Here is a 25,161-nt window from a genome sequence, read left to right as displayed (position 1 = left end):
CACTGGAGATATATAAACCCTGGGGCGAAATTTTCCTAAACAAAGTTTGCCAAATACTTCAGTAATTAGCGAGCGGTGAAAGGGGCCGGTCGTGCGGTGAGAGGAGCCGGGCTGGCGGTGAGAGGAACCGGTCTGGCAGTGAGAGGGGCCGGTCGTGCGGTGAGAGGAGCCTGGTGGGCGGTGAGAGGAGCCGGTCAGGCGATGAGAGGGGCCTGGTGGGCGGTGAGAGGAGCCTGGTGGACGGTGAGAGGAGCCGGTGAGGCGGTGAGAGGGGCCTGGTGGGCGGTGAGAGGGGTCTGGTGGGCGGTGAGAGGAGCCTGGTGGGCGGTGAGAGGAACCGGCTTCTCTCTGTGATGCGGGTGTTAATGGAGGTACCATTTATATGTTTCTTTCCTGTTGCTGATTCAGCTTGGTCCGTTTTCCAATCATCCAGTGCCTCTCTCTCTCTCTCTCTCTCTCTCTCTCTCTCTCTCTCTCTCTCTCTCTCTCTCTCTCTCTCTCTCTCTCACAAGCATTATCACAATCACTGAATTCGTCGGAGCTCCTCAGCAAATCATCCTTTCTCCGTAACGTCACATGGGTCAGATGTATCATTGTCTTAACATACCATGACACTTGCTGAACTAATGCTTACACCAGTACCAGAACACCCTCACTGGTGTCACAGGCTCTCAAGTCATATGAAATATTTCACGAAAAAAAAAAAGATAAAAATTTCTCGCTTCAGCCTCAAGTAAGGCCTATAATGTATCAATACATCCACGGTACATCCAGTGTTCTCGTCCGGCATGCAACACTTGCATCTCTACTGCCAACGTAACAACACTTCCAGCACCTGACCACCTCCCTCACGTTGTGTACCGTGGTTATCTGCATCACAGTCTGACGTGGAACCATCACCTCACTGCTGCTGTGTTACTTCTGATGTTTATTGTGATTTTTATATGGCTGGTCAGATCTATGTAGTCATCCACATTGTTATACTACCAAGACTATACGTAGTTATACACCCTTATGTACGACCAACACCCTGTATATACAGTTACACATACACACAATCTCTTACACTTCCAGGATGTGTTGTATGTTGTAACACACGAAGATGGGGATTCTAACAAGCCTGAGGGCGGGGACAGTAACAAGCTCACTTGTGGGGTGCCATAACAAGCTAGGATGTAGGGAGCAATAACAAGACCAGAGTGTGGAAGCTCTGACAAGCCAGGGCCCGGGGGATGAGATGGGCCGTAGCTCTCACAAGTCACAAGTAATGTTATAACCTTGGTGAAGGACTTAGCCTAATGAGTCCACTCCAAGCTAATAAGAGAGGCCCAACTGCCCCGGGCGTAATTAGAGTAATTTAAGAGGAAATTTAGTAAAGTTATGGTGACTTACAGGAAGGTGTTAATCCGTGCGGTTACCAGGCAAATAACCTTCTATATTTCATATATATATATATATATATATATATATATATTATATCGTAATTTACTGACCGTTTGAATGATATTAGAGTAATGGGGTTTATGGTGTGGGGAAAGTGGTTTGCGAATGATTGATGCTTTTGAAATGGCTGTCAGTTAACTCTTAGGTTTTTGACTTTTTTAGGCGGATCTGTGGAGCCTTCATAGTCGGTTTTAGATGGTTGTGGAGCCTTGATAGATGTTCTTAGATGGTTATGGAGCCTTGATAGTTACAAATGAGTATAAACCAATTAAAACCAACAAACCATTGGGTTCTCTCGAGGTTTTTTGTGAGAGTGAAAGACATCAGACATCCAAATATTAGTGTGGCAAGAGGAGGAAGGCAGACAGATGTTTCAAAGAAAAAATTTTGCAAATAATTATTTTGTGGATTTAAAGTGCAACATTTATGTAGCAAATTTGATCGAGATTATCGAATCCTTTGATAAGAATGAATGCCTTTATTAAATGTGTGGATTTTGATCACGTAATCATCCTGGGTCTGATGCTTAAGGGCTGTAGACAACCTCCTCTTGGTTGCAGTAAGGCCCGTGGTTCACCCACACACACACCCCTCCCCCTTGCGTGCCCGAACACAGACGAGGGAGGTATGGATCACTGAAGGTGAGACCTTAAGGGTGAGACCCCGCGGCAGCAGTCCCTCCCGGGCGGCCAAGGGTGTAGCTTCGGTAAGGAGGATTCGAGGCCAGGGGCCCCGGCCGGCCGGCCATGGTCAAGTGGCAGAGGGTGAAAAGATAAGTATCAAGTGAGGCTCTACCGGGTGTTCAGGAGGCGAGGGCGACACGAAGAAGGTAGTTCAGACCTTCCCTCCCTTCCTCCCCACACAAACGCCAAACCGTAGAACTATGACTGATCACTCTACCCAGCCACAGCAACATGACGTGTGTGACAGGGCTGCCTGAGACATCTGTATACCCTTCCCTCCTCCTCCTCCTCCTCCTCCTCCTCTGATGCAGCCGCCACGGCTGGTCCGCCACAGCTGCTGCACCGCTGTGTATACATGGTTGAGAATCGAGGAGTAATGTGTGCTGGAGCCCCATAAAGCACCACGGACTTATTTCCCTTTCAGGGATGCGCCAGACGACAACAAGAATCATGTCGCAAAGTCAAAGGAATGTGAGAGTTGTACACTCCACACTGTCCTGGCTGCGGCCTCCTTGTCGGGGTGTCGGGCCTCCCTCACTCACACCCTCCGTGTTTACACTGATGTCGTCTTGCTTGAGGGAATAGCAGTTGTGTGGTCGTGAGCCGGGCGGGAGTTGGGTTGAGTCGACGGGTGGAGCTGGCTCAGGAGGGCAGGAAACCACAAGTCGAGTCTGGTCAGGTACGACCAGCAGTGCCTGCTAGTCCTTGTTCCATCGTAGAGTTGCATGCACGGGGGACTGGGAGGTCGTGCGCGCCAGCAGAGTAGCAGCCCCTGTAGCGAGCAGCACGCGACCACTGCAGCATGACACGTGACACGCGACTCCTACCACAGCGCACATACGACTCCTGCCACAGCGCACGTGACATAGTAGTACTACTACCGCAGCGCACGTGACGCACGACCGCGACAGCAAGACACAGAACGTCCTTCCGACCATGGACGAAAAGTGGATAAGTCAGTACGAAATGAAGAGATGTGTGTGTGTGTGGGTGTGGGTTGACTTGTCTAGGAAATACGTGGAATTTCCAACTGTACTGGGAGTTGTAAGCTCGTGGGGTGGGGCCCATCACAGTGTTAAGCCACTTTATGCCGTCAACATTTCCCCATTCCCCATTCAGTTTATCCCATTCATCCACCACTAGTGCTATAAAGGTACTTTACAACCTTCGTAAAAAAAAAAAAAAATTTTTTTTATTTATTTCCTGCTATGTCCTCGGGTTGTTTTATCTCCACGTCCTTCGTTGAATGCTTTCACTGTACACAGAATCCACCAGTAACCAGTGATGACCATTCCTCCCTCCCTCCCTCCTATCACCAGTAACCAATAAATTTTTCAAACTTCCTCTCTTGCCATCCTTTACTTTCCTCATTTCTCACAACTTTTCCTACTTTTTCACTCGATCAGATGCACCCGCCCACCGTCTTGTCCAGGAGAATGACAACGATCTTTAAGATTCTAAGCTCCCTTATCCTCATGCCTGACAGCCCTATCCTCCCTGGTATCTCTGGCTCCCTATCCTCAAGCCTTCATCCTGAAACTTATCCTGACAGTTCTTTCCTCCCTGGTATCCTTATCCTCCCTATAGTCTCCCTTGACTCACCATCATTCTTTGAAACTCAATTTGGAAATTCGAAATGTTACTGCTGGCTGATAGTGTTTATGTTTTAAGATGATTGGTTGATGCCATGTATGCTGTGAGATGATTGGTTGATGGGATGCATGCTGTAAGATGATTGTTTGATGGCATTTATGCTGTAAGATGATTGGCTAATCGACTGGGTTCTTGCCCTCGCCTCAGTGCTGCCAACTCATCCTTCCACGATGAGTCTATCAATATTTGTTACACGTAGTTTGACTGCCTCGTGTATGTAGATGGTACGAATATTCTCATTTATCTTGCCCAGGTTTTCCTCATTTGTTCACGATATCAGACGTTTTATATTGAAGAGAAATCCGGTTTTTCTAACCCATGTGTCCATTTTGTCTATCATCGCAGCCTTGTTAAGAAGCTACGGGTCAAGGGCGCATATTTGTGGACATACACTACACTTAGTAGACAGTATGTACATACACGCTGTGCACGGTGTGCGTAAAGCAGTGTACTGTGTACGTAGACCTAATACAGTGTGTACGTAACTTAGTGCACTGTGTACGTACACCTAGTGCAAGGGGTGTGTGTGGGGGGGGTTTCCCTACGGTAGATGCTGAGTTCCTCCCTCGGTTGGGAGCTGTCTAGAATCATCTATACAGCCTCTTCTTCTCCACCTTCACCAGACCAACAACCCCTTCCTCTCCACCTTCACCAGACCAACAACCCCATCCTCTCCACCTTCACCAGACCAGCAGCCCCTCCTGCTCCACCTTCACCAGACCAGCAACCCCATCCTCTCCACCTTCACCAGACCAGCAGCCCCTCCTTCTCCACCTTCACCAGACCAACAACCCCTTCCTCTCCACCTTCACCAGACCAACAGCCTCTCCTTCTCCACCTTCACCAGACCAACAACCCCTTCCTCTCCACCTTCACCAGACCAACAGCCTCTCCTTCTCCACCTTCACCAGACCAACAACCCCCTCCTCTCCACCTTCACCAGACCAGCAACCCCATCCTCTCCACCTTCACCAGACCAACAACCCCCTCCTCTCCACCTTCACCAGACCAGCAACCCCATCCTCTCCACCTTCGCCTGCCATATCATCTCTGATGACTTCCTCACATCATACACACGTATTGATCTAAGTCTTTGTTCCCTTATTTCTCTACTGAACTTCGGCAAGTAATTCCCGTCTTCTTATTCTTACTGATAACGTCAGTATCTGCCAACGCTTCCAGACGACTGAATGCAAGCGTTCCACCAGACAAACACAAATTCCTCAGCACTGAACTCCTTGCCATTCCCCAAGGCTTTCACAACACTGTCAGGTCTGCCTTGCGGAAAATCGCTCCCAAATATGTAAACTCTTTCTTAACTTTATATTTGTCCAGGTTCGGGTTGACGTCACACTCATAGCCTCCAGAAGCTTTAACCTTGTGAGCAGGAGGGCACGACCCTCTGCACCATGGTGCGTGCTTGAGTACGACGGTACGTGCTTGAGTACGACGGTACGTGCTTGCGTACGACGGTGCGTGGTTGAGTACGACGGTATGTGCTCGAGCACGACGTTGCGTGATTGAGTACGACGGTACGTGCTTGCGTACGACGGTGCGTGGTTGCGTAGAACTGTTCGACATTTTGGTAGAATGGCAAGACCTTTAACTTGCCATATATATATGGTTTGCACATACCCTCCTGGTGTCAGATCTTGGTACACGGTCACACGTCAGACGTGTAGTGATTTTCATCCATCGTTCAGCCACTACTCAGGTACCACAGCGTCGCATCCAAGGATGATAACGTGAGTTAAGCTTGACGGGTCAGCTCCTACTCTGGGCTCGCGTCGTCGTGCCTAACGGGTTAACTTTTACATTGCAACGTCATTTATTTTCCCCACTTATAGCTGGCCAGGTGGAACACCTACACTGACAGCTGGCCAGGTGGAACACCTATACTGACATCTGGCCGGGTGGAACACCTACACTGACAGCTGGCCAGGTGGAACACCCATACTGACATCTGGCCGGGTGGAACACCTACACTGACAGCTGGCCAGGTGGAACACCTATACTGAGAGCTGGCCAGGTGGAACACCTACACTGACGGCTGGCCAGGTGGAACACCTATACTGACGGCTGGCCAGGTGGAACACCTATACTGACAGCTGGCCGGGTGGAACACCTACACTGACGGCTGGCCAGGTGGAACACCTTCACTGAACGTCCCATCACCATACCCTTCACCATATCGGAAACAATTGGCCTGGGGTTCGATCCATGACATCACAATAGCCTCTCCTGACAACCTATTGATTTCCTCGTGAGTGGAGGTGGACCTCAACGGCTGGGTGGCGGCTTGAGGCCTTACCTTATACTCGACCATCCACACAGCCACTTGCCCGTCACAACCATCCGCTTCGTCTAGTCATGTCTTGGCTGGCTTGTTCTTGTTATTTAATCTTACTTCCCGTGGGGGGGTGAGGTGAGGGGTGGGGGGGATTCTGCACTCGTGGGGGCCCCATCTCTTGTGCTATACGGGGAGGGAGCTCCGCTCTCGGGGGGGCCACGTCTCTCTGAACTTTCTCCATCGCACAGCTTCTGAAACTTCTGTAAGCTGTCCATATCCACAGTCTCGTAACTCAGTTTACGCCATTTATTCGCTACCTTTGTACTTTGATAGTATTTCTTAAGCCCTTTCTTGTGTCTTCCCGTAGCATCGTGGTTGTTCTCTAAATCTCTCGTAGACCTTACTCAGCATCGTCATCAAGGTGGTATAAAAAAAAAAAACCGCTGGAGGCTGTGATCAGGTCACGCTTCGCCCTCAGTTTCAGTCCTGCGACCTTTTCTTGACACTCGGGTTTTCTTAAGGTCGGTGAAATGTTTGATGGAACTCTAGACCTTCTCTCCGTTCGTTCTTTGTGAGCTTCTTTGAAGCACGGTAGCTAAAATTAGGAAGCATTCTCTAGTTTTGACACTCGTCGTCCGCTGGGGTGTGGAGGGTCATAACCTACTAGAGGTGTAATGAGGCAGTCAGGAGGAGGGCAGTCATCACCTCACATCTCCTGCCTCCCGTGCCACACTGTCCGTGGTCCGCTGTTCACATCTCTTAGCCTCCTGCGCAACACTGCCGGTCATGGGTCGAGCCTCCTGCGCAACACTGCCGGTCATAGGTCGAGCCTCCTGCGCAACACTGCCGGTCATGGGTCGAGAGAAGCAACCTTGGGTTGCGCAACACTGCGGTGGTCTGTCCTCGAGGGAACGGCGAATCGCGCACCATTGCCTGGTTCAGCCAGCCCTCACCCGGGCATGCGCCGGCAGTTTCTGAGCGGCCACAGGTAATGGCCACGAAGCGCAGCACCGTAACCCCTCTGGCTCAGGCTGGTTAGAACGTACAAGACGGTCGTCCGAAGGTGATTATTGGCTTCGGAAGTTAGTAGTGTGTTCGGGGTCAGGAGGGGGTAGTGTGGTGGTCGGGGTCAGGAGGGGGTAGTGGTGTGGTCGGGGTCAGGAGGGGGTAGTGGTGTGGTCGGAGTCAGGAGGGGGTAGTGGTGTGGTCGGGGTCAGGAGGGGGTAGTGGTGTGGTCGGGGTCAGGAGGGGGTAGTGGTGTGGTCGGGGTCAGGAGGGGGTAGTGGTGTGGTCGGGGTCAGGAGGGGGTAGTGGTGTGGTCGGGGTCAGGAGGGGGTAGTGTGGTGGTCGGGGTCAGGAGGGGGTAGTGGTGTGGTCGGGGTCAGGAGGGGGTAGTGGTGTGGTCGGGGTCAGGAGGGGGTAGTGGTGTGGTCGGGGTCAGGAGGGGGTCGTGCTGTGGTCTGGGTCAGGTAAGGTTGTATATCATCCTGTTGCCCCTAATTGCCTGGTTTATGGGCCAAGATGGCGACCACTTCCGAGACTCAGGGTTTTTCGTGTCGTTTTCTTTCCAGCATTTTCAGGAAAAAAAAAAGGCTAAGTTGGACGTATTTAAATTTTCCATCTAACTTGTTTTTTGCTCACATAACGAAAAAGATTTTTATTTTTTTTTTGGCTAAGCGACTTTATTTCTTTCTTCCAGTGAAATTAAGAATTATTAGATAAGATTATTTTCTTCATAATTTAAGGAAATGGAAAACAGTTCTAGCACGACGCTAAATGAATGCGTTTAAATTTCTTTTGATGAGATATGGCTTTTTTTCCCCCTCTGGTTTAGTGTGTTGCTGTAGCACAATCGTTTGAGAAGGACGAAGATATCAATCTGCTTTGTGTTTTCCTTTTCAATTAAAAACCTATTTGAAATTATCGTTCATATCCTACAGTTTATGAAGCATCAAACACTAAAAGAAAAAACTCATTTTTTTTCCATTTTCTTTTCATTAATAATGATTTCTGTATATATATATATATATATATATATATATATATATATATATATATATATATATATATATATATATATATATATATATTTCCTTCGTTACTACGATGACGAACCAGTAAGGTCTGTCTTGACGGGCGAGCCAACACACTTGTCCACAATGGTCTCTTTCTGTGGGCCAGTGTTCACACCTCCTCTCGTGGCTTCCTCCTCTCTCCTTTTTTTTTATGAGTTCAAGAGTTACCGGGTAATATTGTCGCCTGCACTGTTGACTCTCACCTCATAACGCCACCCCACACTCTCTCCCCTTCCCTCTCTCTCTCTCTCATATGAACAAATCATGATATACCAGCCATTCATACTCTCTACAGCTAATCAAGTTTCCTTGAGCTAAACCTTTTTCCCCCGTTTCATGTGTTCTACCAACACACAAGTTACGTTCATTATGTGTGGGTGTTTGAGGGCCCCCCACGCGCGCCAGCAAAGATGCACAGGACGATTGTTTATAATCTATGCTACCCCAGTGAGCCACCAGTGGCTCCTCAAGATCTAAGAAGACACTAGAGTGCGTTAGAATAAAGAAGCAAGAGCGTGTGTGTGTGTGTGGGATGTGTACACAAAGGTGGGGAATTTTATGTTATGTATCTGGAGTAAGAGAGAGTGGGAGGGAGGGCGGCAGAGGGAGAGGAAAAGCTCTTCCTGGAAGAGAGTGGAGGATAGTGGAGGGAAGGAAAGGAACGGTAGAGATCGAGTGGGAGTTGTTGTGAAGGGAGAGGTAAAGATCAAGAAGATCCAGATGAGGAAGCGTAAGATTATGTTTCTCTGCCTTGGGCTTGAGGCCCTAGGAGAGCAGCAGAAAGAAGGGAGAAGGTTTCTAAGGGTGATCAAAGGGAGGTGTATCTTGAGGGAGGGAGACAGAAGGTGCGGTTAAGCGTGGTAAGCAAGGTGCGCACGGTGTAGGGCGAGGCTCACAGCTTGGGCTGACTGACCAACACACTGTAAGCTAAGCTTCTTATGGTCAAGGCTTACGGTCGATGAGGAACCTGAGCCGGGGAAACCGCGGTGCGGCACCCCTGTAATGGATATAGAAACCTCACCGAGGTTGTAATGGGAGGAGGAATGGCACCTCCGCTAGGGTGTGAAGACGCAGGACTTTGTTATTCTCCTGGTGTGTGAGTTTGACCCATCGTCATGAGGGTTCACGCCCTTAGGAACGCTGGGATCTACAAGTAAGTTGTGGGCACCTGTTGTCCTCCGGAGTCCTACCTGAGGATCATGAGAGAGAGTCCTTTTGCTCGTTGATCATGAGTTGAGAGTCACGACCAGTCTCGTGTTGGGCCTTAAGACCTCGTTTGTCCTTTGGCTGGTAGGCCCGTCCGGGTGACTCGCGTCCATATTGAAGACGTGGTCCAGCGCGAAGGTTTAGTCGACTGTGAGTCCGATCGTCCACTCCCTGCCTGGCGGACTGTTACGAGTCTCGATAGCGGCGAGTCCATCTCCTGGTGGAGATCCGGCGCCCAGGATGATCGGCAGAGCCAGGCCAACCTCACCGCTGGACTTCCGCGCGTTGTCACTCACGCCACCATAACAGCATGAGGCTGTCACATCTTCCTCACAGCGTAACTCCCGCCATCACCACCACTTTACCGCCTTTTCATTCCATATGAAGATGAGGCAAACTTCTTTTTTTTTCTTCTGTGGGGTGATTTCTGATAAAGTGATGGGCATGGACCCATCCTATTAAGAAGTTGGAAAGTAAATTGACAACGTTGTTAAAACTTTTCAAGGTATTGTGTCACCACGCTGGGAAGGGGGAAAGGAAAACTAGGCCCAGATTATGTGATCCGAACACGAGTTGCCATCTGGAGACGATTTTTCGTCATCTGTGGATTTGTCATATCACGTTGAGCTGCGGTTACTTGAGAAAGAGGAGCATCGCCCAACATGAGACTTGGGTTGGCTTATTACTATGGAACGTCTACCAAGGCGATGCCAAAAATAAAGGAGTCTGGCTAAAGCAAGTCTAGATACGTAATTCTATACGAATGATCATAATTTTTATGTTGTTTTTCCTATATTCTCTTCATGCTGAGGAGTGACGACTAATCATTACGTTCCAGTGCCTCACAAATTTCACAAAACCAACACATATGTTGCCACCTACCAACCGTTCACCCTACCTCTGCCATCATTCATAGTCAACTCCAGCGACAATATATCATCATTATTGATCTAATTAGCATATGTCCTGCCTCATTTGTTTAATAAGATGCGCGTTTTTACAGCAAAACATTATTAACCAATCTTTGTGTTTGGGAGGTAAACATGAACATGTGATGTGTGAGGCAACAGAGCAGCTGTAGTGATTGATATTAACATGTTTTCTTCATCTGACATAAACTACGTGTGACAGAATGGTCTTTGACTTCATTTTGGGTCTCAATAGGTCTTGAGGCAACTACTGGATTATTGTGAAATGAACGGCTGAAGACTGAATAGCCATTTTATGGAGTGGAGTTATGTCCCCCCTTTTTCTTTCTTTCAATTTTTTCCTCCCCTCTTTGTTCGTTTTAAAACCGGAGATGAAAAAGCGAGGGAAAAATACTGCTGGAAAGAACAGAGAAAATGGAAAGAGAGAGTGCTGGTCATATTGAAATTGGTCGAGATAAAGAGAAAAATGACTAATGCAAACAGCGACATGTACTAATGTGGCTTCTAAAGGCATTTACACATGTGAAACAAAAACACACACATCAGCCAAGATATCAAAAAACAAAGACTGAGTATGTGATTTACTTACAAAAAAAAGAAATATAATTTTTTTTTTCAACTTGTAACTCATTGTAGACCGGGACGTGACTATGTATTAGGACACCGAGATTGTCACACAGATGACACGAAGATGAAGAAAGTGGCTGTTTATGTGATATGAACTCGGGACATGATCATCATTTACTGGTAAAAGCCTCGGATACGTAATACAGGAGGGGAGAGAGAGAGAGAGAGAGAGAGAGAGAGAGAGAGAGAGAGAGAGAGAGAGAGAGAGAGAGTTACCTGAGGGGCGAGGGAGATGAGATCTTGATCGTTCATGTGAAACGATGAGGCAGAAAATTCTCGACTGACCACGAAGTGTTTAACGAGGGTGAAACAAGAAATTCTAGACTGACGTTAGGAGGACGAGGCTCCTCCTCCACAGATACTTAGCGAGAGTAAGGAAATGTTACGTGGGACGCCAGGGCCGTGGTCAGAACCCTCGATGGAACCAAAGGAAAAGTTACTCTTTGATTGGCATTCCTCAGGCCCTCTGGCCAGACGTGCTCACGTGTCTTTTCGCTGGGAAGAAGTGAGTCGGCGAGTCGTGGGTCGTATCTTAAGCCGAGAAGCCGCTGGTCAAGACATGCCTCAGCTCAGGGATATTGGTTCCTCTCAGCTGAGATTGTGCTAATTTAGGCTGGTCTCAGCTCCCGGGTTGCTGATAGGGGTCTCAGCTCAATCCCAGTGTACTGTTGTAGCACCATATCAACTGACGTGTTGTGGAGTAGGTTCATATCAACTGAGATGATGAGGGGGGACATGTATGGCTGTTCACGGGGTCAGAAGGTGCATGATTTACCCATAGTTGACAGTGAGTATTTCCACGAGGCATGTGAATGAATATTTTGAGTAGATTTTCACCACATTCGACACAAAATTTCCTCCTGTAGCACCAGACCTGTTGACCACTGAGCTTGTCACTGTAGCACCAGACCTGTTGACCACTGAGCTTGCCACTGTAGCACCAGACCTGCTGGCCAATGGTCGCTGGGCATTTTACCCAGTCAGGCGGAATAGTACCCCTAACCAAGTTCCCGGTGTAAGCACACACCTGTGTGATAGTGTCTTGTGATGGTGTCTCCACCAGTGTGTGGTGATGGTGTCTCCACCAGTGTGTGGTGATGGTGTCACCAGCAACGCCTGGGTTGGACGAGACTGTGAATCTGTCGTACATAAGGACCGTCCCCACCTTGTGTACTGCCCCCGTACTCTGGGCTGGGTAGCCCCAGGTCAGTCTACCTTAAGGTTCTCGACCCAGGAGCAAGTACCTCCCTCACCTGTGGTCCTTCCCGTGGCACATTGTTTACATTTTCACACGGAGAGACAGACGCACTGTAGACAGAAGGTGAGACAGGTGACAGCGTAGTGCACCGTGGGGTCAAAAGAAGACAGGTGACAGCGTAGTGGGGTAAAAAGAAGACGAGAAAGACGTCAAGGAACATCTTGTTGGATGGCAAGAATATGAATACAACAAGTCAGTTGAGGTTTCCCGAAAGCAGCGGAGCTCTGGCTCTCTGCTATGCATAAGAGGGAGTCAGAGTGTGGAATATTTGAATGCCGAGTGGGTGTCAGGCCCGTGAGACGAGAGATCAAGGGGACCCGAGGTAGTGGCGGTAGACTTGAGACACGTAGGCAGCTGAGAAAGGAAAGACAACACAAGGAATCCGGGCGGTAGTGGTGGGAGAGAGAGAGAGAGAGAGAGAGAGAGAGAGAGAGAGAGAGAGAGAGAGGTTTGCGAGATATCGTACCATGCAAAGATAAAGCTGTGGTTAACCTCAGAGACAGTACGAGAGGTAGGTGGTCCCTCTCATGATGGTGACATTATGAAGGAAAAAATATCAATCGAGAGCTGGAAATTGATCAGTAGATATTATTACTAAAGTGAATGGTCGAAGGAGTATGTTAGAATATGATGAGCCAAATACAGTTTAATGTGAGATGTAATTCAAAATTATGTACGAAAGTTATGACAGTTCTGAGGCAGACGTCCCTGAATTAAGTCTGCCTGCCCAAGACGTTCCAGTTGCCTTACCCAAGAGAGCTGAATGTCTCACCCAAGACGGTTGAGAATGTTACACCGACATTGGAGGAAGTAATCCTGGTCGTTAGAAAGTCTACCGTGACACTGTAGGGGTATTTTGATTCTGGGTAGGGGCGCCTGACCTTAGTATGGGGGGGGCCCTTATACTGGAGAAAGGGAACCCTGACACTGAAAGACGGGGACCCTGATACTGGGGAGGGAGTTCTTACCCTTAGGGAGGGATACCTGGCCATGGGCAGGAGACCCTGACTCTGATGGTATAAGGGACTCGAGGAGGAAGAGGAGGAGGAGGCAGGCTGGCTGGCAAGCAGGACTGCCTGTCTTGTTGGAGCTTATTAAAAATGAAAGAATGTTACCCAAGAGATGCTACAAGGGCCGGTGGTACGTGACTTCTGGCATACACTCGTACACTGCCACACATGAGACAAGTACACTGCCACACATGTGACTAAGTGTTGTCAGAGGTCATCCGGAGGGGCGCTGCCCCCTGTGACACAGGGTGTGTACACAGGTCGCCTGTGATGAGCCGCCGCGTCCAAGCCTTCTACAGGAGGCGGGCGGTCTCAAGATAGTGTTGTTGAATGAATTTGTATCGTGTGTTTTGGGCGACCATCAGCGCCCAAAGGCACGCTTGTGCTCGTGAGGTCTTGCGTGTTCCCCATGGTTGGGAGTGTCGTTGGGTAAGGACACGACAAGGCCGGAGCCATGAGTGTGGTGGTATGCAGGGTCGGTGTCAGGAGTGTGGTGGTATGCAGGGTCGGTGTCAGGAGTGTGGTGGTATGCAGGGCCGGTGTCAGCAGTATGGTGGCATGCAGAGCCGGTGTCAGGAGTGTGGTGGTATGCAGGGTCGGTGTCAGGAGTGTGGTGGTATGCAGGGCCGGTGTCAGCAGTATGGTGGCATGCAGAGCCGGTGTCAGGAGTGTGGTGGCATGCAGAGCCGGACCCAGGAGTGTGGTGGCACTGGGTATACGTCGGTACGCGTGGTGTGTCTTCTGGTGTTGTTGCTGTTGCCTTGATCAATAACCCAACATGTGGATGTTGGCCGGTCATTGGCCGCCCCCTTCAGGTGTTGACGCTCGCCATGAGTCATCAGGGACACGCGCGCGTCAGGAGGATGTCGGAAGTGAGGTCATGAGGTTCCTAGGAAAGGGTTGAAGAGTAGAGGGAAAATTTGAGTACTTGGTGGGTAACAAGGTGTGTCGGGGGGTGGAAGGATGGGACATGATGGGGCGCAGGTTGCAGGACGGTAATGACGGGGGTTGAGGGAGGGAAGGATCGTGAGGTGGTGGGTTGAGGGAGGGGGAGGATCGTGTGGTAGTGGGTTGAGGGAGGGGGAGGATCATGTGATAGTGGGTTGAGGGAGAGGGAGGATCGTGTGATAGTGGGTTGAGGGAGAGGGAGGATCGTGTGATAGTGGGTTGAGGGAGGGGGGGGGGGATCGTGTGATAGTGGGTTTAGGGAGGGGGGAGGATCGTGTGATAGTGGGTTTAGGGAGGGGGGAGGATCGTGTGATAGTGGGTTTAGGGAGGGGGGAGGATCGTGTGATAGTGGGTTTAGGGAGGGGGAGGATCGTGTGATAGTGGGTTTAGGGAGGGGGAGGATCGTGTGATAGTGAAGGATAAACAAGGGCTATGTCGTGTGCGTTGCCTTCTAAATTGCGCAGGTAATGTGTCTGTCTGATGTACGAGAACACAGATAGTGGATCCGTCTGGTGTACTAGTACATAGGTAGTGGATCCGTCTGGTGTACTAGTGCATAGGTAGTGGATCCGTCTGGTGTACTAGTGCATAGGTAGTGGATCCGTCTGGTGTACTAGTGCATAGGTAGTGGATCCGTCCGGTGTACTAGTACATAGGCAGTGGATCCGTCTGGTATACTAGTACATAGGCAGTGGATCCATCTGGTGTACTAGTACATAGGTAGTGGATCTGTCTGGTGTACTAGTGCATAGGTAGTGGATCCGTCTGGTGTACTAGTACATAGGCAGTGGATCCGTCTGGTGTACTAGTACATAGGTAGTGGATCCGTCTGGTGTACTAGTGCATAGGTAGTGGATCCGTTTGGTGTACTAGTACATAGGTAGTGGATCCGTCTGGTGTACTAGTGCATAGGTAGTGGATCCGTCTGGTGTACTAGTACATAGGTAGTGGATCCGTCTGGTGTACTAGTACATAGGTAGTGGATCCGTCTGGTGTACTAGTACATAGGTAGTGGATCCGTCTGGTGTACTAGTACATAGGTAGTGGATCCGTCTGGTGTACTAGTACATAGGTAGTGGATCCTTCTGGTGTACTAGTACATAGGTAGTGGATCCGTCTGGTGTACTAGTACACAGGAATTGTGTCCGTCTGGTGTATAAACCCTGTCTCTCTCCTCACTTGTTACCTACGTTGTACTGACCCATGCCCCCTCTCTCTCTTTCCTCCAGCAGCCACCCACGCCGTCGACCTGCACTTCCAGAACCCAGACAGTGGGTTCTTCCTGCGACCGGAGGAGAACCAGTACTCCGGGCTTGGTCCTGGCGTGGGCACCGACGGCGGGGTCCTTGACGTCGAGCGCTTCACCGTCTTGGATCCCACGCGCCCGGCCCTCATCCGCGCCACCTATGGCCCTTTCAGCACCAAACAGACGGTGCCCGCTCGCTACGTCCTACCAGAGTTTCCCGACGACGAGCCGACCAACGCGACGGAGACGGACGGGTTGGGCCAGCACCTGCCGCCCGTACCTCACCAGCTAGAGGTCTCGGCTCACCTGGTCAATAAGGTGGTAACTCGCGCCCACCCTGCCCTACGCGTCCTGGTGCACGGCGCTGGGGCCCGAGGTCACCATTCCCCCCATGTCTGCGTCACAGTCATCGCTCGTCGCGGCGCCGACGCACTTTCGGCCTCGTGCACGCCCACAGGAGCTGGTGAGACGGGTGGTGACGCCACCTGCCTAGTGACTCTGGCTATACCATCCCGCTGGTGGCCTCCGCACACTCGTGCCACAGTCAAAATCCCCCGCGTGGCCGTGCAGGTGTCCTACCTAGTGGGCACGGCCCCAGGGCCCAATGATTGTGCCTCTAGGGACGCTGGAGGACCCGCTCAGGGCGGACCCAGAGTGACCGTACAGCCGGAAACTCCCGTAGGGGAGGTGGTGCTGACCCTTGACCCCCACGGGTACGATGAGCTGTCGTCCGACCCCCTGGTGCACGTGCTGGTCCCCCGTGCCCCCCTTCACCCCGGCACGACCATCCACGCCCCGCTGTACCTCCACCCGCCCGGCAACCTGCCAGCCCTCGTCCTCGTCATCAGGTAAGTCAACCAACGCCCCTCACTCTTACTACTACAGACTCCCTCACACTAGTATGTCTCCCTCTCATGCCCTCTGCCTCACACAACACTGGTAACCCACATTACTCCCTCACATCATGAGACAACATCCCCGGGACATCCACCTTCCCAACCTCAGTGTCCATTGGTGCTACTTGTCAACAAACAACACTTTCCAGGTATTTATAAACTTATGCCATGAGTGTGAGTCGTCCAGGGTAAGAGCTTAGTACGTGAGATTATATCAGATGTAGACCTAATAGCATTGGATGACTTCCCTAAAACGTTTGGGGGGGAGTCCCCTGTAACCTGTGGAGGACTTTGCTGTCAGCTGTAGAGGACTTCCTTGTCATCCTACGTTTCATTTCACTCAGTAGTCTGCCTGCCTGCCTCTCCCCAGGAGATGAACGTTTGTCTTATCTTCACAAAATCTTCAAACGTTTTAAGAATTCTGTGTCGTATCAGCTCGTCTTTGCATCAGTTAGTTTCCCGGGAAACGTAACGCAGTTTTTGCAGATTGTAGTCCATCGTTTCTTTCTTATTCTCTTCTTTTATTGGGTCTTGGCCACCTCGGCCGCAGCCCCGTTAGCTTGCGTTCCCGACGGCCGCTTCCTCGCCTTTCCTACCGACGTGGAAATTTACTTTGGCTAATCTCGTTTCCTCCTTCATTTTCTGCAGTTTACGTTTATCATGCAACTTGAAGGAATCTTTATTCGTTTTCGGAATTGCTGTATCTAGTAGAGTGGGAGGGAATTTTTTTACTGGTGGGGCTCCATCTTGAAGATTCTCTTTCGCTCATAAAACGTCTTAACTTTACGTATGGTTTCTGCATTAACCATGTCCTCAGTCATTCTGTTCGTGCACCATTCTCATAATGTAAGAGAACTTTTTAACATCTTGAACAAGTTCTAAGTTTCATAATATGTTCTCCAGTTGTTCCATCCCTTCGAAGCATTGTTTACAGTTTGCGTCAACAGTCTGGTGAAAAATCTTAAGCTCGTGGTCATGTAGACCATCACTCACATACAGTTGGCCTCATTAACTCTCCTCCTAAGGTGGGATTCTGGCGACAGGCTGGTTAAGGAATAGTGTCCGCTCTAACTGTTTCTCTCACAGATATTCCTGCAGCTTATTCCGGATTAGATTATCGTATTATGGCCTTCTTACGCTTTGCCTCATCGTCATTACATTTACTGGGGTTGAACTTCAGCCACGTATCAGAGCAACCTTGGGGTCTGTAAGTTGTTGCAGTCTTGCGCGCGTTTTACTTGGCTCCTGAGCGCGCATCATCTGCAGACATGTTCACGTCGGAGGCCACACGTCTCGGGTCAGTCATTCACATTGATGTAGAAGACTTGTGTCACACGTACTGTTATTTCATATATATATATATATATATATATATATATATATATATATATATATATATATATATATATATATATATACTTTTTTTCATCCTGTTTAATTCTTCATTGATTCTCTTTCGCCTCTCTTCTCTTCTGCTAAACCCCAATTCTCTTTTCGTTCATTCTTCCTTTATTTCATTGATACCCTCCCGCCTTCTGTCTCTTCCATTACTTCCCTCCATTTCCCTCCATCTCAGTATCCTCCGCCACTGCCAAACTGCCAAACCCCCACTAGTCACCACTGCGTCTATAATTCCAGTTCCTTTGCTCCATCCTTGACCTGCCAACCCCCTCACCCCCCCCACATCCCCACACCCTTACTTTTAATCGCGTGCGCCGCCCCCCCACTCCAAACCCCCCCCCCCTTTCCTGCGATCGCATTTGGGCCCCAGCCTTCCTCATCCCAGAGATCACGTCGCCCCACCTCACAGTTATCGTGTACGCCCCCTCCCCCTTCTTGTAACCGCGTGCGGCCCGCCCCGCCCCCGGTTCCTCCCCGTCCTTGTGGCCGCATGCGACCCCCTACTCCTTCCCCTCCCTGTGACCGCGTGCGCCCCTCGCCCTTCCCACTCCCTTTGACCGTGTGCGCGCTCCCCGCTCCTTCATCCCACTCCCCTGCCACTCCCCCGCCCCTGCCACTCCCCCGCCCCTGCCACTCCCCGCCCCTGCCACTCCCCACCGCAGTTTCCTTGTGGTTGCCGCTGCTTTGGGGGGGAGGAGGGGGAGCAGCCTCCTCAGGGAACACGCAGAAGTAAAAAGTAATTCTTTCATGATTGTGGCCAAGTTGGCCCTGGGACCGGGGCCACTGTGGTCCGCATTGTGTTCTCTCTCTCCTTACTCCCAGGTCTTGTCCCCCCATCTCTCTCTCTCTCTCTCTCTCTCTCTCTCTCTCTCTCTCTCTCTCTGCTAGGTGGTAGGGCGCCACCGACCAGGAAGGTACCACTGCTTGTGGGTCGTGGGGTGAAGGCGGGGGGGGGGGGGTGTTAGTGAACGGCAGCGCAGTGAGCTAGTGTTGCAGTGGCTGTCAAGTTCCCCACTTTGGCGTCGGTTGTTATAGTTTTACGTGGGTGTTCCTGAGTTATTCTTTTTTATTACCCTGACGCTGTGTCATTTGGTCTTCCCGTGGTCTTTGTTACCCTGACGCTGTGTCATTTGGTCTTCCCGTGGTCTTTGTTACCCTGACGCTGTGTCATTTGGTCTTCCCGTGGTCTTTGTTACCCTGACGCTGTGTTGTGTGTGGTGCCGCTGTGTTGAGAAGGCTGGCTGGCACATCATGAGACAACTCTCCACAGAAAACGCTGCACCAAATAAACAAAGCTGCTGCTGCTGCAGCCTCAGCCAAGCCTCGAGGGTTACTTCCTCCGTCTCGGACCGTCTTCCCCAGAGAAGCTGCCCCCCGGCCCCAGACAGTCCTCCCCCAGAGAACCTCTCTAGCGGTCCCGGACAGTGTTCCCCAGATAAACCTGCCTCTCACAGACTCCACATCTCATAGATTCCCCAGATAATCGCTGAAAGAGAAGGTTTACGAAGAATATTCACGGAGGAAATCCACAGAGTTTCTAAGGATAGGAATTGAACTGCCGCTCCCCTGAGACGATAGACAGCCACTCCCCCCAGAGAAGATGAACATTCACCCTAGCAGACTTCACCTCCAGCAATTCCTCCATAGGGAGAACCCCCCCCCCCCTTCCCCCTAGTGGACCATTCTCCCCCCCCCCCACACAGTGGACCATTCTTCCCCAGAGAGCAGTAATCCCCCAGTCTTTCATGCAGTATTCAGCCCCCAGAGAAGCAGTAACAGCTTTAGTCCTCTTCCTCGAGTTTTTTACCACCAATTTTCCCCCCATATAAGAGCAGTCGTATCCATACTCCCAGACTTAGTTATAAGCCTTCCCCCAGAGAAAGGGGAACAACCCTAGGACTTCGATTAAACCCCCCCTCTTCCCCCCCGGAAGAGAATCAACCCCCAGAGAGAACATTAGGTTGGCTGTTAGACCAGTCCAGTAACAACTTCTGAGGTCCAATGAATACTTGGCCAAACTTGGCCCCGGGCTAATATCTGGGTGGCTGAGTTGACTCTCCCAGGGGCCCGAGCCGACTCCACCCCGTCGACCAGGCCGAGACTTGGCTTACCTGGCTTCCGTGTGATCGACCAGGCCTGAGCTGGCTGAGTGTCGTTCACCCGACCTGACTACCTTAGCGCCTCGACCTGGCTCGAACCAGTTCACTCTGGCTGTAGGTCACCTCACTTGGTTTTTTCTCTGATGCTGGACCGGCGTCTTGCCTTGGGGGGGGGGGGGGGGGGACCCTCCACCAGCAGCAGCAGCCTGCCCCTCAGACTCAAGCTGTCCACATTAAGCTTGGCACGCCAGGTCGGTGACTAAGCTTCCGCTCACAGTTTTAGCTGTTGTCCTTTTCAAGCCCCCTCGTGGCTTTGTTGGATTATTTTGCTATTCTGGTTTTGTAGCTCAGACTTTTGTTGTTTTCCATATTTTGATGTAAGTTGTATAGTGTGTGTGTGTGTGTGGGAGAGAGAGAGAGAGAGAGAGAGAGAGAGAGAGAGAGAGAGAGAGAGAGAGAGAGAGAGAGAGAGAGAGAGCTATCTCTACGGTATTGGGAGAGAGTTTTCCTCTGGTGGGTTGGGGGTCCCCCAATCTCTTGAACTTCCTCAACTCTCTTACAACTCTTTGAATTTGGCATAGTGGTGGTGGTGGTGATAGTAATGGTGGTGGATGGTGGTAGCGGATGATAATGGTTGTGGTGATGGTGGTGGTTGTGGTGATGGTATTGGTGGAAGGTAACGATGATGATGATGGTGACTGCATTGCTCTCTCTCTCTCTCTCTCTCTCTCTCTCTCTCTCTCTCTCTCTCTCTCTCTCTCTCTCTCTCTCTCTCTCTCTCACTCAATGCTGAGTGTTTTACAGCCGGTCATACGGTTCCAAGCTTTCACCAAGTTAGTCCTTTCATTCCGTGCCGGCCATTCTTTCTCCCCCGACCCCCATACTTCAGCTTCCCCCTTCCCCCCATACTTCAGCTTCCCCCTTCCCCCCATACTTCAGCTCCCCCCTTCTCCCTCCCCACGTCCGTGACCTCCACCCCCGCTCCTCTCCCACACCGTAAGTCGTCGCAGCCCTCCCTCTCCCCCACACACGTCGTCTGCTTCAGGCACATACACCGCCGTGAGTAATTTTTAGTTTTGTGCCTTCATTACCGGGGCGCTCCGCCCGCCTGTATACCTTTAACACCGTAGTTTATGCCCGGATAAGTTAAGGGGAAGAACCAAAGTGTTTCCCCTCCATTAAGTCTCTATCCTGGGCATGATGAGTGTGGCAAATGTAGCAGGAACTTCCTGTTGGAGTCCTGGTGAGTCCTGAGGCAGGGACGGTCCTGATGAGTCCTGGCGCCGGGGGGAGGACGAGGGGTTGCTGGGTGAGTCCTGGGATATCTGGGACGGCCGCAGGGGGTTCTTACGAGGCCTGGTTCTGGGGTATGGCTGGTGGGGTGCTAACGATTTCTGGGGACAGGGGAAGGTTGGCGGAGGAAAAATCTGATGAGTTCTGGGTCCTGGCGAGTCCTGGGTCGTCGGGGACGACTGCTGGGGGGGTCTTAGCGAGTCCAGGACCGGCGATGGGGGTCGTGGGGTCCTGGTGAGATGTGGGGCCGAGGAAAACTGCAGGAGTTTTTAGGGAGCCTTAGGGCCGGGGGTAGGATGCTGGGGCATCCTGGCCAGCCCTGGGGCTGCAGATGGCTGGTTGTGGAGGAGGGGAGGGAAGGAAGGGAGGGTCCTGGTGAGTCCTTGGGGATGGGTTGGGTTGCTTGGTGAACCTGGCGAGACATGGGAACGGGATGGGCATGCAAGCACGACATGGGTAAAGGCACTTCTGTATCAGTCACTCGCAAATATTCACATTACTTGTTTGGATTCATCTTCACTTGCCTCTCCATCTTACAGTCACCTTCATCCATTTGTCAGTTATTTCTCTATTGTTCATTTCTACAACCCTTTGAGCATTCACGTAATTCATTACTTCACCGCTCGCCTAGTTCATAACTGCACCATTGACTTCACTTTGATATCTGTTTCACCTCTTCACCATTTACTTCGCTGCATGACAGTTCGCGTCACTAGTCACGAAGTGAGTCATGTCGCCAGTCACCCAGCTACCCACAGCGCCACGCTGCGCTGGTCACCATGGACCACGTCACTGATCACTTGTCACCATTACACAAGTGAGGTAGGCGCACACACCAGCGGAGACGACCGAGCGCAGACACACGGACACACGAGTACAGCAGCCCTCACCGCAGGACGAGAGAGAGAGAGAGAGAGAGAGAGAGAGAGAGAGAGAGAGAGAGAGAGAGAGAGATCACAGAGTAAGGCTTACCTCAGATCTTGTGCCCGCACGTCTTGTTTTCAACAGCTGTTGCCTCTCCTATCTCTTCCTCTTTCTTTCCCAGTTTTTCTTGGTAGCGTTGGGTCCTTCTCCTTCACCTTTCCTCGTTTTCCTTCCCTCTTCTCTTATTTATTCCTTTAATGCATTTTCTGTATTGGGTAGTTTTTTTTCATGTTGCTTTCCCTTCTTCCATGATGCCATTAAACTATCGTTCTTGACCATCATATTTTCATCATGTTTTCTTCGTAGATATTGATATTTTACCTTCCTCATCTTGCTCCTCTACCCTGACCACCATCTTGCTCCTCTACCCTGACCACCATCTTGCTCCTCTACCCTGACCACCATCTTGCTCCTCTACCCTGACCACCATCTTGCTCCTCTACCCTGACCACCATCTTGCTCCTCTACTTTCTCCAGTACATCCAAGCACTGGTCTTGGACCCCTTCCAGTATCTCACGCCTGTCGACAAGTTTCTCTCTATAGTTTTTTTTTTTTTTTTTTTAACAACGTTGCTGTCATCAGCGTTTAAGGTTGACAAGAGCATTAAAGTACTTATCATTGTGACCCATCGGGACTGTGTACTTGAAAATACCCGTGCTTATTGTGTGGCTTGGCATTTTAATTCCCCGTGTAAGAGGAGAGGTTGATTAGGCACGAAGCTGGTGGTGACGAGTGGAGCGCTGGTCTCCGTGTGTACTGCTCCTGCTCCTGCTGCTTGTATTGCTACTCTTCTTGCTTATACTGATGGTAATGCACTACTATACTGATACTACTGATACTGATGGTAGTACTGTGCTATACTGATACTGATGGTAGTACTGTGCTATACTGATACTGATGGTAGTACTGTGCTATACTGATACTGATGGTAGTACTGTGCTATACTGATACTGATGGTAGTACTGTGCTATACTGATACTGATGGTAGTACTGTGCTATACTGATACTGATGGTAGTACTGTGCTATACTGATACTGATGGTAGTACTGTGCTATACTGATACTGATGGTAGTACTGTGCTATACTGATTCTGCTGGATCTGATACTGATGATAGTACTGTACTATACTGATACTGATGGTAGTACTGTACTATACTGATACTGATGGTAGTACTGTACTATACTGATACTGATGGTAGTACTGTGCTATACTGATACTGATGGTGGTACTATACTAATACTGATGGTAGTACTGTACTATACTGATTCTCATGGTAGTACACTACTGATACTGATGGTAGTACTGTACTATACTGATACTGATGGTAGTACTGTACTATACTGATACTGTACTCCTTTTGATGGTACTGTCATTACATTTTCTCATACAACATTCCTGTTGTTACACCTGCCCTAGTGAGGCATTTCTTGGTGTTGCCGTGGAGCCATGGTTTTCTCTGTCCTATCTCTCACAAGCAGCGTCAATACTACGGATTGTGGCAGTGTTCCAGTTGTAACAACAACTACCTTAGCTGCATTGCTCGCTGCCATGTGTATGATGATTGTACGTCCATTTATGATGCTGGAGGTGCGATGATGTCGTCAGCCCTGGCTGCGAGGGTCAACACTGGCAGTTGTTTTGACAATTTTTTTTTTGGTGCTGAATTGGGAATGAACTTTTAAATAGACTGACTGGTGTTATTGTTGTTGTGTTATTGCGTCATTACACGGTGATTTAATATGATCATGGTGTTGGGTCATTAAGGAACGAGCTAATAATGATGGATCTCACGTTTACCTTACGTTGCTGAAGACGATATTTACAACACGCTTGATCCCGTCCCGTCCCGTCCCATGACAAGCTCCTCCTCGTTCTTATCCTCCCGTCCCAGGCTACACAACACACCCACTCTACCCCTCACCCCCCACTCTCTCTCTCTCTCTCTCTCTCTCTCTCTCTCTCTCTCTCTCTCTCTATCTATCTATCTATCTATCTCTCCGTTTCTCAACCACCACTCCAGTCCCCCCTTCTTCGTTTCCCAACCCCCCTTCCCAAGCCTCCTCCATCTCTCTCTCTCTCTCTCTCTCTCTCTTCCCTCCCACCCCCCCACCCAAACTCCTCCCACTCTTCTCCGAGAATTCGTCTTTAACAACCCCTCACCCCGGCCCAGGCAACCCCTCTCCCAGCCCGACAACCCCTCCCCAGCCCCTGAAAACCTCTCACAAAGTCAGACATGGTGTGTCACACCAGGTACTGGGTAAAGAGAACGACGTTCATACATAGGGTATACACCAACCCAGACTGCTCAGGGATGGCATTTTGTTACGTTCATTTTCCAGTATACTTGGAGGGAGGTGCCCACCCTCTTCCCCCTACACACACACACACACACACACACACACACACACACACACACAGCCACTGTAGAGCGATCCATGATGTACCTCGCGTTTACCACTGGCTGGATCTTGGTTTCTGTACTTACTATCTTCTTCTGTATTCTCTCCTGTTATGTATTTCTTGTTCATCACAGTTTCCTCATACATGCGTTTATTTATGTATCTTAAATCATATTTTCATTTTAGTTTTCTTTTTTTCCCGTTCAACATTGTTTTGTTTCATTGTTCCTCCACATTCTCGAGGCGAAGTTTCTGATTTCTTAACTTTGGTGACTTTTCTCTTCTCTTTCTTCTGATTTTTCTTGTCAGTTTTTCCCCGTAACTTATTTGACGCTTTTCTGTTTCCTGTTGGCTCCTTTCCTGTTCGTCTCTTTCTTCTCTCTCTCTCTCTCGTATTTTCTACATTTCCTCTTCCTTCATTCCTTCTCTCCAGGAATTACTGTAGTTTGCTGTTCCTTCCTCTGCTTGGTCTGAGGTTGGGCTCAAGTGAAGCGTTGCCCTGCAGGGCGCCTGGTCGCTGCCCCTCCTCTTCCTCTCCCTCTCCCTCCTCCTCCTCCTCCTCCTCTTCCTCTCCCTCTCCCTCCTCCTCTTCCTCTTCCTCTCCCTCTCCCTCCTCCTCTCCCTCTCCCTCTCCCTCTCCCTCTCCCTCCTCCTCCTCCTCCTCCTCTTCCCGCATATAATCATCTGTTCTAATGGTAAGAGGCGCTGGGATTTTTTACTGACTATCTCTGACCTGAAATCGTTCTGGACTAATGATCAATTACGCTGTTTCGGTAGAA

At 50.1% G+C, this 25,161-nt stretch overlaps 1 protein-coding gene across 3 annotated transcripts in view; it reads left to right on the top strand.

Annotated features, from left to right (window-relative positions):
* Positions 1–25,161, top strand: part of dtn (transmembrane protein 132C dtn) — a 175,146-nt gene that overhangs the window by 73,429 nt on the left and 76,556 nt on the right. For 2 of the 3 annotated variants that reach the window (XM_071689219.1, XM_071689220.1), the window contains one exon: positions 15,352–16,216. In XM_071689219.1, the coding sequence (XP_071545320.1) occupies positions 15,352–16,216 (865 nt within the window). The remainder of the gene's footprint in view (positions 1–15,351; positions 16,217–25,161) is intronic. The other variant, XM_071689221.1, reaches the window with a different exon arrangement.

The sequence above is a fragment of the Panulirus ornatus genome, chromosome 46 (genome assembly GCF_036320965.1).
Source record: "Panulirus ornatus isolate Po-2019 chromosome 46, ASM3632096v1, whole genome shotgun sequence".
Lineage (NCBI taxonomy): Eukaryota > Metazoa > Arthropoda > Malacostraca > Decapoda > Palinuridae > Panulirus > Panulirus ornatus.
The sequence above is the reverse complement of the archived record's forward strand: the minus strand, read 5'-3'. Positions and strand labels throughout refer to the sequence as shown.